The sequence below is a fragment of the Mycotypha africana genome (assembly GCF_025528875.1).
Source record: "Mycotypha africana strain NRRL 2978 chromosome Unknown BDF20scaffold_4, whole genome shotgun sequence".
Classification (NCBI taxonomy): Eukaryota; Fungi; Mucoromycota; class Mucoromycetes; order Mucorales; family Mycotyphaceae; genus Mycotypha; species Mycotypha africana.
Window position 1 is genome coordinate 1787674 of NW_026515728.1, and position 15467 is coordinate 1803140.

Consider the following 15467-nt stretch of genomic DNA (forward strand, 5'->3'; position numbering starts at 1 on the left):
TAAGAAAGATAGGTAAGGTTTTTAAATGATAAGCAATTCATTCACTATTCGCAAAAATATTGAGAATTCATATTTTCTACAGCAATTCTCTGAAGAGCAAGTGGAAGCCTGAACCCTTTAGTGTAGGCAACACTAAAAAGATCCCTTTGATTGTAGTTGGTAATGGCATGTTTGGGAAGAGTGCAGTGTCCATCAAAGGCCATAAAACTGGTGTCGTGGGAGTCCTTTGGCGTGCCTTGAAGCGAAGAGAGGCTGCTGGCGATTTACTGACGATAACAATTGATGAATACAAAACCTCTCGAATATGCAATAATTGCCGTTCCGACAATCTTGAAGCATTGAAGACTGTTCCCGGCCAAAGTATCCTTGCCTGCAAAACCTGTTCGATACTTTGGAACCGGGACGTCAACGCTGCTAAAAACATGTTGGCAATTAGCGTTTCGATCTGGAAGTCAACGGAAAGACCTGCGGAGTTTTCTAAAAAACTAAAATCACCCGCAACAACCACTTAACACCATCCTCTAATCGCCAGCACGAAGCTGGTTTGAATTTTACAGGTAAGCGTCTCAATTTTTGTGTAGTTCAATCTTGAAATTATAACTTAATTGTTTTAAAAATTTACTTCTTTCGTCTAGTTATATTGCGGCTTCGTCTAAACCCAAAGCTAAAAAACTGTATCGAATAAGTTGCTTCCTACTTTTGTACATAACAGAAAAATAAAAGGTCATCTGTTCCACTCGTAGTGTCTGTCATGAATGCATAGGACTTTATGGATGTTGAAATATTGCTTTTTACTCCATCAGCTTCTTTAAGTATTTGTTCTGGAACCCTTATGTTCTCAGTAAAACATGCAGCAGTAAGAAAAAGCCTACAGAAAGAATATTAAAGGCAATGTAGTAGCCTCATGGGAAGGTTAATTTTTAAATACCTATACTACACGGTCTGCCGTTACTATAGAAATATCGACCATTGATTAAGTAACGATGGGGTATATCAGGTTGTTTCAGGTGTTCTTGTCACCAATTTGAATTTATACCATAATGTGCTAGTCAAACAGAGTTGTTCGAGAAGTTTAATAAAGTATATTTTCACGTATACGTCAAAAATAAATGACGCCCATCATAAATATAATTGAGGTTCGTAGGAAAAACTGGTTATCAGCTAAAGTTTGTTAAAAATTTTCCTAGGTCTGAGGCATCGGATTGCAAGGCATAGTATAAGAAGTATTGAAACTTTGAACTGGTCGAAAATGGTAAGGGCTTTCTCGATCCGTTAGCATGAGTAATAAATATTTGCTACCTTTAACATAGAACGTTTCATCATATCTATCAATACGCTTTCTTTACACAACGCGCTTTACGTCGTATAACAATGGCCATAACAGCAGATGTGGGGGAGTAATACAACATGATATTATTATTCTAAAGACAAATAATGGATACAGAGCAGGATATCAAATGAAATAAAGGATAAAACTATAGAAAAGGTGTCGTTTTCGGAAAGGATAAAGTATCTCTTTCTCTAAAACATGGAGGCACTATCGCCCTCAGTCAATACGTTATTTTTATGTATATGTAATCTTGACAGTGGTACAAGGACATATCAAAAGCCTGCACCAGCCATTGAGGTATTGAAATGAACTACTTGATTCACTACCATAGCATCTACACCATATCGTTCTTGCAACTGTCGATATCGAATATCCGAATTTACATCACCGGCCGTTACTAGAATGAGACCGCTTTCCTTAGCTGTTTTAATCAAGGACGGCACTTGAACCAATGTATGTGCACCACATATCATGCCTAATAAATTGTTTTGTTTGGCAAATTTAACAGCTTCTTTTAGGGAAGAGCAGCGGATATCATCATTTTTATAGATATGATCATGGCTTATCGCTTTCTCTTCTTCTGTTTCTACATCTTCTCCTTGTTGCTGCAGCTTAGTGCTCGTGGTACGTATCGAATCGTCTTTGAATGTTTTTCGTCGTTTAGTACCTCGATGCATATTGGCCCCGCAATATGTACCGAAAAATACAGCATCTATACGATCAAGAGTAGGTTAGCCTTTTTGATCTCGGCATGTCATGCTTCTGGTCATACATACAATTAGGCTGTTTCCAACTGACTACCATACAAATAGCCGGATTATACGAAGAGAAGAATAAACTGCGGCTGGTAGTATTAGCTGGGAGCGATCGTACATGATCATAAATGCATTGTAAAACAGTATCAACGAATGTGTTCCTGTCGGTGATATTTGTAAACGAATGTAAAGTGAGATCGCTCGATAAGGGGTATTTAAGTTCTAAATGAAGACCCATAGATGGAGGTAACATCTGTAACAGAAGAATTAGAAAGGGTGGAAGTAGAAATCATGACACAGCTGGTAGAGTCAACTAAGTTGGATTGCCTGTCGCTTACCTCTAATACTTGCTCTAGGGATACGAAGGCTTTACAATCTCCCAATTTTTGAATAATTAGACTGTTTCCTGTCACAGGGCATACACCATTTGCTATCTCATCAGGATTCAGTGCCTCTTCCTTTAGCAGATACTTGCCAATGTTAAGGAACTGTTCTAAAGTCACATCAGATACTGTCAGATCCAAGCCTCTGTACGGAATCATCCAATTAGCGTATACCACTGGTATGAGATCTCTCGTGAGCTGAACAACCACCTGCACATAGTCACCCGATAATGAGGAGGCTGTAATAAAAGAAGATGCCGTTGATGATAATGACGATGGATTATTATTGACGATAGTGGGAGAGTTCTCTTTGATAATATTTTGAGTTATCGTCGTTGACGTCAACCGGGGAGGCAATTGCTGTTGTTCTGGACCTTCAGCTGTAGCTGAAGCATTTGCAGAGGAAGCAGAGGGCTGAGGTAAGACAGTATTGGTTGACTTCCAGTAAGTTTCAATTCGGCCACCAATTTCCAATTGAACACCTTGGAAAGGACTAATAACTGAATAGTCGTAAGATAACTCACCAATCACCTTAAGATGTCCGTCTAGAAGTGGTATAGTGCAATGCTTCTCGCCTACTTTAAAGTCAACTGAGAACAGCTGAGGTAATGCTACAGCACGACCCAGCACTTTAGAACCAAACGTGGCCAATATATCAAACTCTAGCAAAAAGTTATCTAGTCGATCAACCTGGAAATTGAACACATCTCGATCATCTACCAGTGGGAGGATGACACTGTGCGGAATCATCCCAGTATCTGGTTTTGAAGATATGATCAGACGTAGCGAAGAGATTTGAGCATTATCATATAGGCGAATGGGAGGTTGCTTGAGACTGATTTGAATCTGATATTTGCGGTCAAGATAACTATGACCATAGATGCGGAAAGGAATGATAGGTGGAGGCAATGATAATGAGGGTATCATATCTAAACCGTCCAAATCCATCACTGGATCATGATCATCTGCTGTATTGCCATCGGATTCAGTCGGAGTATGAGAGGCTGATTGCGATACTGTTGGAGGTATGAGCTGATCAACAGATTCTACTTCACAACCAGCATCGAGCAGGAGCTGTACACAATCCATATGCCCTTCCCAAGCAGCGTAATAGAGTGCTGTCTTGTTATTCTCGTCTTTCACATTAATTTTACAGCCTGCATCGATAAGTTCGCGAACGCAATCAACATGGCCATCGTTAGCTGCCCAGAAGAGTGGTGTCCAGGTGTTATATTTATCAGGTTTTTCAAGTTCCTGTTTATTTTGAGCAAGCACACGACATAACTCTGCATGCCCCTGACGAGCTGCTAGATGAAGTGGATAGAGCGATTCGGCGTTAGGCAAATTTTTGGCACCATGATGGTAAAGCATAAGAGCAATATCTGTATGACCGAAATGGCAGGCGAGTGATAAAGGAATATGATCACCTTCATGACGGGGTTCAATATTAGCATTTGCTCGAATCAGAATTTCAACACATTGTGTATGTCCATTCATAATAGAGTAAATGAGAGGACTAAAACCATCATGATCTCTGCATTCAATATCACTGTTGTGTTTTAAAAGAAATGAAACACAGTCGCTGAATCCGTTCATTGTTGCATAATGCAGAGCTGTTCTACCATAAGCATCTGTAGATTCGACAGAGGCTCCATGTTTTGTACAAATCTCCAGTATATCGAGACGTCCGTTCATGGCTGCTACATGCAAACAAGTACGCTCAATAATATCATCGACGTACTTGAAATTGACCAATCCCGTATTGATGAGAAGCTGAGTTATCTCTGATGAAGCTTCTGAGCATGCATTCCAGAAAACACGGGTTAACCTGCCATGATCTTCGGCTGACGGATTGGCCGTTATCCTGCCCAAAATATCTTTGACGACGGTCGTTTGACTGCCGGAAACTGCTTTCACGAGTTCTAATTCTATATCGTCAATCTCGTCCCCCGTTGCAACAAAGTTTGTTTCCATGTTATCAGCGTCTTTATTATTGGGCGGTGGGCTCACAGGTATTCCTTCTAGTATATTTGATAACTCGATTCGGTTGGCTGAAGCGAGATCGGCTAATTCACATAATACTTGAGTGTTGAAGCATGGCTGAATATCGATTTGACGCGACAAGTATAATTCTTTTGTGCATGATTTGGATCGTTTGTCCCACTTTTTCAATATTTTTCTGAAACCTTCGTTATTAAGCTCTACGTATTTCTATACAGACATGTTAAAAATTAAGGCCGAACAGCAAAAGCTTGTTCGACTCTCAAAAATATGTTACCTGAATTTTTGTTAATTCGTGTTCGAATTGAACAAAAGCTTCTTGGATAGACTTGAACAAGGTAGAGGCATGTTTTAATCTTCTGAGGTCCGACTGAAGTACTTTCTTCTTATCAATGAGTGTCCTTAATCGAACTTTGAGCTCATTTTCTTTTTGTAAATAGAATGAATTGATCTAATAACAGCGTTCGATTGAAAAATGGTGAGAAATTGTTTACGTTTGCCTAGTAAAAAAAGAATAATTCACGCCTTCTTACTTTCTCGAGCTCACGCTCTAATTTGAAGAAAAAAGCTGCCTTTTGTGATTGAAGTAGTTTTGCACGATCGCCATCTAAACCAATAGCTGGTAAGCCTAAAGCCTTCAGACTATCTTCAGGTGTTTTAAGTAGTGAGCTGATAAACTTTTTTAATCCTTTATAATCCAGATAAAAAGAACTCCATTCAGTAAACTGTTGGCTTTGTATTTGCTTGCCAAACTATGAAAGTATTCCAGAAAAATGTTAGAGATGCTGTTGGAACGAGATGTCTCATGACGAAAAGTTGTTTCTGGTCATCTACCTTCATTAGTGAGCTGTGCTACTTTAAAAACCTCGATATTTTTATTCCTGCGGTTCCTGAGTTAAAAAGTTGTTGTGGAGCTTTTTGATCGGTTGAACAGCGTCTTTTCTTTATTTTCTATTTTCTCTTCTTCTGTTTTTTTTTTGTCTACGAAGATGTGATATGTGTTTCACACTAGAGAAGCAATAGACTTTACGATATTGATAATTTAGTTGAGAAAGATGGTGAAGCGCTCATGTAGATTTTAGATATTTGAATTATAATTGAGCTTTTTTGCTTGTGACTGTAATGCAAAAGCTTATAAGTTTTTTTGCGGAACCACTACAAAGCATTCCTTGGACACGAGGGACAATCTGTTGGCCAGAGATAGTCAGTTTGTAAGCGGAGAAACGAGCTCCTTAAGTTCACGTAACCTCAGCAAAGCGTGAAAAAATGAAACTGAAGTTGAACAAGCCCGACTTTTGGGACCTGATGATTTTTGGTTATCCTTATTATGAAATGGTGCGTTTTGTTGAACTTATTCTGAGATTTATAAAATAAAAAAAAAAAAAGAAAAAATCAAACGAAAAATATGGCTTGCGGCTCCTCGACGCGTACTAAAGTCTCAAGAAACCAGAGCATCTATACAATATACTCAGGGTGGTACCATCACAGAATATTTTTGTAAATCATTCCTAGGAACCAATGAAATAGTCAATATTCCACAATTGGTTGCAGTTCACTATCTTATAAAAATAGCAGCATGCATCACATCCTGAGTGTGTACGGTAATATTCAGAAAACGGATAAATTATTGATATCAACTTTTGTTCCTCTACAATAACGATACACATTTCTGAGAATCAACTTCTTTTGATTAAGTTTAGTAATATACATTGTAAGTTCATTAAAAGTTAGTTTTAATTTAGAGGAAATAGTTATAGAAGTTCAATGAAGCGTATTTTTGGGGAGTTTCGGGAAAATGTCAATAACTTAAAAGATGTAGGCGGCAATAGCAAAGACGGTCATGAGGATAGTATTAGGGGTCAATTGGATACCAGCGGAAGTACCAGCGGCAGTGGCAACGGCAGTGCTGGATCCGGAAGACGCCTTGCTATCAGATTTACCTGAAGAAGAAGGACTAGTGGTAGACGAGTTAGTAGCAGACGAGTTAGTAGCAGACGAGTCAGTGGCCGCGACAGCGCTGTTAGCACTGAAAGAAGGGAAAGAAATGGTGGTTTCTTGGTAAGGATGAGTAATATTCATACAAGTAGCAACATCAAGGATATTCTTGTAAGCAGCTTGAATCTTGGGAATGTATTCCATAGCAAGATCCATGGTAGTATTATCAATTTCGTGGGTTAAAACAATTTGGCCGCTATTAGCGAAAGTGCCATTGCTGCCCATTTGAACAAAGTCGTTATAAGTGGCCTTGACTGCATCAACGGTCTTGGTACTACCAGCAGCCCAATCGTCAGTATCAAGGTTCCAAAGAACAGTTGTAAGGTTGAGTTGTGTAGCGATCCAACGGACACGGTCATCAACATCACCAAAAGCCTATAATTTGTACAAATAAAAAATAAGGGGATACATGTTAATCACTTTTGACTATTGAACTTTCTCCTACAAAAAAGGCTGTCTGGAATCATGACGGGTAAAAATTTGTTTGTTTTTTTCTTTAGGGTTTGGAAAAAGTAAATACGTACGGGACGCCAATGGATAGGGGTAACACCAGTAACCATCTTGATAGCCTTTTGAGTATAGTAGAGTTCCGCCAAGACTTCTTGATTAGTCAAGGTAGTCATCAATTGATGCGACCAAGTATGGTCAGCAAGATGGTGTCCCGCCTTTTGACCTCTTTGAGCACCATAGGGCCAATTGATAACGTTGGAACCGATGTAGAACATGGTGGCCTTCAATTTTTGTTGTTCAAGATAGTCATAGAAGGCGTTATGAGAACAATTAGGGCCGTCATCAAAAGTAAGACCCCAGGTCTCAGGCTCAGGACAAGCGTAGATATCTTCATTGACATCTGGAAGCTTGGGCTTGGTACAAGTAGAGGCAGACCACCAACAATCGGGATCGCCGTTTTGATCATAACCCTCCATATTAACAGAGCCGTCTGCATTCATTTTACGGACGGGAATGTTGGGCGCGCTTTTCCAATCGATGGAGTTGTAAAGAGCCAAGAATTCAGCACTCGTATTCATACCGTTAGAAGTGGCAATTTCCCACATGGTTGGCCATTCCTTTTCATTGTATACAAAGTTAGAAGGAGGTTGATAATAAGTACATTCTGTATTGACATCGTAGGAAGTAGTTTGAGGGATGTCAGGAATGACGATATTGAGAGGATCCACTTTAGAGTCAAAGGTCTTCCAATAATCTTGAGGCTTCGATAGTGTTTTTGCCGTTGTCGTGGCGTTGCTGCTAGTGCCGGTGCTGGTGCTGTTGGTAGTAGTGGTAGTCGCTTGAGCGAGTTGGGTTATTTGAAGAAGTGCAATTGCTACTGCAGAGACTTTGTAATACATTTTAGCAAGGTGATTATATTATTTGAAGAGATCTAAGGAATGGGAGGGTTGGGAGAAGAAAAGAAAAGTCTTTTATAAACAAAGATGATGGTGCTTTATTTAACCTTCCAATTTGTAAGGAATAAAGTTATGGATAGTAGAAAACAAGATCAGTAAACCTGAATGACTTGAACGATATTTAAAGCATGTTACCAGAGAGCGCGGAGACAGATTCTCATGTAACATAGTAGTACTGTATACGTACTGAGAACAAGATTACATCAACATAGAAGGTTAGTCTAAATGTCAAATTTTTTTATTACATGATGATTGCAAAGAATTACTCTACTTTTATTTTACAATAAGGCTCTAATCTAACAATCATATTTTCTGTATGGAAGCTTAACCTTGTGATCTTCTAAAGAAGAGATCAGCGCCAATTTTATACGCAGAGTATAATACAGTTCGGTGGTTGTACCTTTTTTCTTCCCCTGTATTCAGCTTCTACTGGTGTAACAACATATCTTGTGTGCCACGTATCTTTTATATATATATAATTAGTCCTTAAAAGCAATCTTGCCTTTTTCTGATAATCTATCCAAAGAAAGTAATGAAAACGAGGTTTTGCCCAGACTTACAAACAGTTTCGCCGTGTAATTAATACATGTTTGGCAAACAGTTATGGATCACAAAAATGTGAGTTAAAAATTGAAATAATGTAGACAACCAACAATTAGTAACTCGGTCTGCACCTTCCTACGTAGTTGGGTCTCTGCTGAAATACTACTGTTGTAAAGTGTCGTTTAGGCTCGAATAACTTTGTCACTGATTTGACATCGTAAAGCTGACATTTATAATCGCTCTACGGGTGCTAATTTTAACAACATGTGGAAGAACTAAAAAGGAAAAGGAATATCAATTATTTGAGAGTTTGAGACGACAATAACCCAGGAAACCAGACCTTTTTTCCCTGCTTCTACTGAACAATAAACTGAACAGCCGATAGTAAATGAGTTTCACGTCAATTTTGATGGTTCTATACATATAACGAAGTATCTGCAACAATAGGGCTATTAATAATCTCCAAATTTCCTTCGAGTAAGAATTTTCGAGTCCTAGAATTACAGTATAACCGTAAATGGACTCTTCATTCTGGTCAACGTTTACCCACGTTATCCTATCCACACCTGGATCAGACATGCACAAATCACTTGGCATTGTCTAAAATAAATCTCAACAATAAACAACTCTAGCTTCAAAAGAAATAAGTGTTATACAACAGCAAATATTAAAAGATGGTTTGTTTTGCGAAAAAATTCAATTTGTCATGTCATAATTGGCTTTGCCAATAGATATTTTTAGATTATTCTGTATGTGCCGAAGAAAGCCATATTACCAGCTCTATTAATGGCTTTTCATCAAATGTAATTGTAGAGTTCTGCGTCAGGGCTCAGCCCAGTTGTAGTCCATAAGTGTTCTGGACAAAATAGCTTATATAGCAATTGCGCTATAAAATGAATTATATGTTTACCTGGTGTAGTTGTGAAGGACCAGGCCGATTGTTCATTTGATTTTTAAGCGCTAAATCTGTTCCGTACACAAATCTTTTGTAACCATTTATTTCTCTCTACGAAAATGGATTTAATATCACATAAAATCAGAAGACAAGAAGCAGGCATTTTGCATGTATATGATGTAAAAACGGCTTGTCATCAAGCCATCCAACACTGCTTTTCTGATGAATTGGAGTCCTTGAAAAAACAATAATTCGGCGAAACCAAGACACATTCTTGTGACGTATTCCGAGCTATTACAAAGTGCGTTGTCACCGTAAGCTTGTCATCTCAGATATACAATATCTATTGAACTTCTTCGGTTGATCAACTATAAGCATGATTTATACTAATGCGACGAACGGATGATTTGTTACCGACATTTGATCTACGAACAAACTCCTAAAACTTTCGGTTTCAAATAAAAGATCGACACAAGAAAAATTTTTTTTTTGCAGAATATTAATGTCTGACAAAAGGCAATAGTGACATTGTACAAAGGCGTACACTTGGCACTTATTCACGGACAGTAACTTGATCCTTCAACAGAAAATCTTTGAGCTTTTGCTTGTTGGTGATATTGAGAAGCAATTTACTGAAGAGTAAAAGCAAAGGAATGAAATGCATTTCGCACTTGTTTCTTATTGGGAGAAGACGAGAAATCAACCATCAACATTTGATCAACTTCCATGATATCTTAGGTTTTTGAATAGGGACAAATGTATACCAATTTTAAGAAAAGCCAACTATCGTCTTCAGGCTCAAAGTGCATTGCTTTAGTTCAAAAGGGGAGAAAATCGATTGTTACATCGCTTCAATGAAATGAGTGATATATGCATTGACTATGACAGCGTGTTTTACGACTTTTTTTTTTTTTTTTTTTTTTCTTTTTGCATCCAGGTTCCTGCTTAAGTTTATATCATCTCAACCAATTGTAGAATTGTATATTCGAGCCAATGTAATGTAGGCATAGCGCTATATCTCTTAAACCTGCATTGCTGAGTAAGATACTTTGAAGAATAACTCAGCCCAAGAAAACGATTATAGGAGCTGAAATAGGAACAAGAATATTATGGATGGTCAAAATAATGATCAAATCAATTTGCGAGCAATCATAATAATAGCTATGCATCATTGCTCAATATAAACCTCAAACGTACTCTGGTAAGCGTCTCTTCCTTCCGTATCTCACGCTAATGCTGAAGAAAACTCTATAGCGGAGTTCATTCGCTACTTGCTTGCTGATAGCCGTATATCAGGTTTAACAATAAGAGATTAGCTATTTTTTTCCATCGAAACTGGAGACTATAATGTTTGACAATTCTAAAACAGTTTTCACATCGTACTTTGATCAACTACAGAATTAGCACAAGTATAGTCTAATGATATAAGCTACCCCAGATGATTCCATTGAATGAAAGTATAGAGGAGATGTCTTAGTGGTAGAGGTACGATGAAAAAAATAATAGGCGTCTCAATGATAGCAGTGGTTTATGTACAGTACAGCCATGTCAGATATAGTTTTAGTTTCTGTTCGTCGTAAGGGATTTTAAAGCGCCACTAGGTTTCAGGGTTCCGTCTCACTCACCAGTTTTCATACGATTTCCAATCGCAGAAATTCTGCCTCAATGGTTTCAAGTCGATATAAATTCTTTCAATATATCCACTTTCTGCATCCTTTCCTTTTCAAATTGCTTTTGGTAGCACGACCCTTCCCCAAGCCTATCATAACACCTATCTTGTAATCCATAACTTTTGTTGCACTCTTCTGACCTTATCCTTGTTAAATGGATAATTCTTTCTTGAATACATTTCCGACATCTCAGCAACCAATGTTTGCTTTCCCCTTGGATGGACAAGTAGGATATAGTTCTGCTCCACAACAAGCTCCAACACCAGCAGCTTTACAACAATGCGAGGCACAACAACAGACGCAAACACAACCACAGCCATTACAACAACAACAACAACAGCAGCAGCAGCAGCAGCAGCAGACGAATTCAACGAATGAAAACAATTACAGTTTTGACTGGCAAGGGCACTCTCATTTAACGAATAACCTGGGCTATAGCGAAGTGAATGATTCAAGCTTTACGAATCAAGCCCCTTGGTCAGTGCAGCCAATATCGGGCAATGGCATGGATGGTTACTTGACACCCACCAACTTAGAGCCCAATTACAGTCCCAACGAACAAGTAAACTTTGTAAACCCGTTGGATACGTCCGTCAACACCCTTTTTCCGTCCTGGGATACGAATGTTCAAATACCAGCGACTATTAAAGAAGGATGGCCCGTTACGAACGATAACAATAATAACACTAATTTTCAGCAGGCTCAACAGTTTCCTTTACCTTATTCTTCGCCAGCAGGGCAATATCCGCTCTTGCCCTCTGCGTGTAATGCAAACCCTACTTATTTCCAGACTACGAATACCAATTTAGATATTACCATTTCTACTACTGCTACTAATACTCCTGCTACTACTCCTACTATTATTTCTACTCCTCCTCCTCCTCCTCCTCCTACTACTTCTTCCGGCGCAGCCTCCGTCTCGACGAAGCTTAACAGTAATAATACCACTACTTCTAATAGCGATGATAATATTCCCCTCGTATTCAATGACCATACCGAATTCCCTTCGTTGTTCTTCATCGACACTGCTGGAAGCCCGGGGTACCATAGATCTTCTGTTTGCAACATTGACGGTCATCCATTCCAGCAACAGCATGTTCAGCGACCAAGACAGTCTTTCTCTCAGGAAATAACCCCACCTCCGTCCATCACTGCTTCAGGAAGTAACTCGCCAAATAGCAGTATCTCTATCTCTACTCCGCCGCCAATGAATTATTTCTTGACATCGCACCATAAGCCTCAACAACAGCCACAACAGCAGCTACAACAGCAGCTACTCCCTCCAACGGTACAAAATCAATTACGACTCAACAGCAGCGGTGCTGTAAATACTACTCTTACCATCCCTACACCAGCAACAAAAGGCCGTCGTGCAAGTAGCAATAACCGTCGCAAGTCAGAAAGCAACACAGCTAATCACAGAACGTATCGTCGACGGGCATCATCACACCCTTCAGTTGCTTCTGTTGTCTCACTTTCGGCGCACGAACCGGTTTCCAGAATCATTGATGGCATTGAATACATTACATTCTTATATTCTCATGACCGTCTTATCAAAGAATACACCGTCCGCACAGATGTACAAAATGTGAATTTGGATGTTATTCCAGACAGTTTCCGTGTTCAAAATGCTGTAAGTACTCATTCTATGGATACCCTTTTTACCGGAACTTGATTTTCTAACCTTTACCTTTTTTCCCTTTTCCTATTACGTAAACAAAATAACCAACGGAAATCCAGATTTATCCTCGAGCGAATGTACCACGGGAAGAGTACGATGGAAACCGCTGGGATTATGAGACTAGATGTAATAGACTTGGTTGGGAAATCTGCTGGCTGAATCAAGAACAATTATGTGGTCGTCGTGGACTTATCCAACGCGCTGTTGACTCTTATCGTAATCGCCATGCCGAGTTACGTTCTCGCCGTGTCACTCGTCAAGAAAAAGTAAATAATGGAACTTTAAGAAAACGCAGTAGGAAGAAATCGTTCATTGCTCTTCAAGGATAAATACAATCCCTATCAACGTTTACCATTTTTAATATACCTTTCGCATGCGCTCTCTCTTCGTATCCTTTTTTTAGTACACAATATCAACACATTCAATAGGACTGAATTAAGCAGTAGCTGACAGATGATCTCAAACGCACCTTTATCTGATCACAAACTCATCTTTTTTTTGCAATTATTATTCATTATTCGCATTTTATCAGACTTAATCTTTGCATGATTTTTATGTTAATTTTCGTTATAGTTTTCTTTTTATTTTTCTGTTTATAGCATTTACATTATTTCTTAAGAACAGTAGTAAATTAATCTTATTTGTAGGTAAGCAGTGCCATGAAATAAAAATGCCTTGGTAAATTTACCTGAACCATCAGGTGAGCATTTTGTCCCTAGCGCGTATAAAACGAGCTTTCGCTCTTGTCAAAAACAACGTCTAATATTTTATCTGTTGTGTGGGACATCAAGGGAGTCTCTCCCTTGTGACGTGCTCTATACTTTCTGAACGGCGACTGTGCGGATCTTGTTTAGACAGGTGATACCTTTCCGCACGGTACACATACGGTCAATCAAACCTTTTGAAACGCAAAATGGAAAATTTCTGTTTAAAAAAAATCGGCATAAAATTGGGTGGAGACGGTTTTTTTCCAGCAGTTAAACCCATATACATCTTACCCGTCTTTCATGTGTGGCTTGAACTTCTTTTTTTTTTTTTCCAATGAATTGAGTTCTTAGTAATTTTTACATTAGAAATTTGCGCGTTTTTAGGCAAATAAGTAAGCATTTTTTACTAACAGCTTGTAGAATTGCTTTATTAAGTCTAATACAACAAAATGAATAGAAAAAGTTTTTTTTTTTTGGTTTCCAAAGTAAATCAGAATGTTTAAGATCTGCGTAAGTGTGTTTGTATGTGTGTGTGTGTGTCTTTCCCTTATCTATACCACAATGTATGAAAATGGGCATTGACACGAAAGGAAAATGAGCCCCCGCTTTTTTTAAACATCGAACTTGTTTCATACGTTAAAGCTTGCACGGAAAAGAAGATGCAGACTATCACAATTTGAGCTTATTTATAGCAGTCGCTGCCATGTGCTTATAGATATATAACATTATGGAAATATATTATGCATCAATGTCAACGATAGAAAAAAGAACGTATAGCTAATAGATATTCTAGCTGTCTTGAGGCTTTTGATGTTGGATCGTCAAAACAGCCTTTCCATGTTCTCTTTCTTTTCTAGTTCTGCAAATAGAACAAAAAGGATGTACTTCTATTACCTGTTTAGGTAATTTCAAAGAAATTCTTTCGAGCTTCAATCGGGAACACAGTCTATTCTCACAAAACAGAAACGCTTAATTTCAACGACTGAAAATGTTTCTCTAGTCTGGGCCCTTATAGATAGAAATTCAATATGCCAAAACAACTTTTAAGCGGTCGGCCATTTTACTTTTACGAAAAAAGGGACATCGCTGCAAACTATCGCTGGCTTCAACCAACTCTATGAATACAACATCGTAGTATAATGGTATCTCAATGCTAAAAATTCAAAAAGTGTTGCAAGGGCTCTGCTTCTTTACTCGACTGTTCAGGGCTGTAGCAGGATAACTGCACCATTTTGCTATGGCTCACAGCTACTTGCAAAAAGGGAGCTATCTTGTTGTTTGCGAGATTGGAAATGAGATAAAAAAAGAAATTTCCATTCGTTGCCGCTGTTGCGCGTCTTGCTCACAGTATTGTTCTTTCAAAATCGTCTGTCCACTTCCCTCTATTACAACTGTATTCTTTTTGCCGGTTTGAGACAAATCCCAATGATCCGGAATTCTCAAGTACTGGTTTTTTTTTTTTGCTGGATATTCGCACAAAATGGTTAACAATTGAGACATGTCTACAGATAAGATTAGCCTGATTCAAGTAAAAATGACTCAAATGTTTAGCCTTTTACCAAGCGATAAACAGTGGTATCAAATGCCAGGAAAAAAATACAAAAAAAAATAAATAAATTCAGTGGCATCATCCTTCTAGCAAAAGGTGGTCTGATGGATGAGCTTTGCAGTTCTGCTCGAAAGGAATCTAGGAGCTTCTGTTGAATTTGAGCGTTCATGTCAGCTGCTGTTCCTGTCACTCGGTAGCAGTCATTAAGGCGGATGTAGCAGACAAATACAGTTATGACAAACGCTTTTCGCTATTCCAATACAACAAACGCTCAGGTACTATAAACAAAACCTACTTTTCAGGTGTCGGTAATAGGGTACAGACAAAGAAGAAGCATCAAGAACTCAGCGAGACATTTACCTGCATGAGGAAGTTTTTTTTTTTCGTATTGCCGACTCTATTACTATACAATGTCATGCTTCAGTATGGCGCTGCATTCACATGACGCGCACTAGAAGAGTTAAAGCAATAAATTCATATGAAAGTCTATATTAAATGGGCAAATGGAGCCTCAATTACCGTTTTCAACAAAACAAAAATTGATATCGATGA

The 15467-nt window shown here is 38.5% G+C and overlaps 3 protein-coding genes across 3 annotated transcripts; 1 reads left to right on the forward strand and 2 right to left on the reverse strand.

Moving 5' to 3' along the window:
* Positions 1-1390: 1390 nt before the first annotated feature.
* BDF20DRAFT_866024 (uncharacterized protein) lies at positions 1391-5672 on the reverse strand. Its single transcript, XM_053080820.1, has 7 exons — positions 5633-5672; positions 5304-5540; positions 5003-5221; positions 4747-4920; positions 2424-4679; positions 2107-2338; positions 1391-2042 (listed from the first exon to the last, which is right to left on the reverse strand). The coding sequence occupies exons 2-7, from the start codon at positions 5307-5309 to the stop codon at positions 1603-1605; spliced, it is 3327 nt and encodes a 1108-aa protein (XP_052937511.1). The 5' UTR covers positions 5310-5540; positions 5633-5672; the 3' UTR covers positions 1391-1602.
* A 567-nt stretch (positions 5673-6239) lies between these two features.
* On the reverse strand, positions 6240-8293 carry BDF20DRAFT_866032 (chitin deacetylase 1). Its single transcript, XM_053080821.1, has 3 exons — positions 8142-8293; positions 6989-8056; positions 6240-6839 (listed from the first exon to the last, which is right to left on the reverse strand). The coding sequence occupies exons 2-3, from the start codon at positions 7811-7813 to the stop codon at positions 6276-6278; spliced, it is 1389 nt and encodes a 462-aa protein (XP_052937512.1). The 5' UTR covers positions 7814-8056; positions 8142-8293; the 3' UTR covers positions 6240-6275.
* A 2884-nt stretch (positions 8294-11177) lies between these two features.
* BDF20DRAFT_834924 (uncharacterized protein) lies at positions 11178-12988 on the forward strand (the record flags this gene model as incomplete). The annotated part of the gene is made up of 2 exons (XM_053078786.1): positions 11178-12611; positions 12719-12988. 2 exons carry the CDS (start codon positions 11178-11180, stop codon positions 12986-12988), a joined length of 1704 nt encoding a protein of 567 aa, XP_052937513.1.
* Between the last annotated feature and the right edge of the window lie 2479 nt (positions 12989-15467).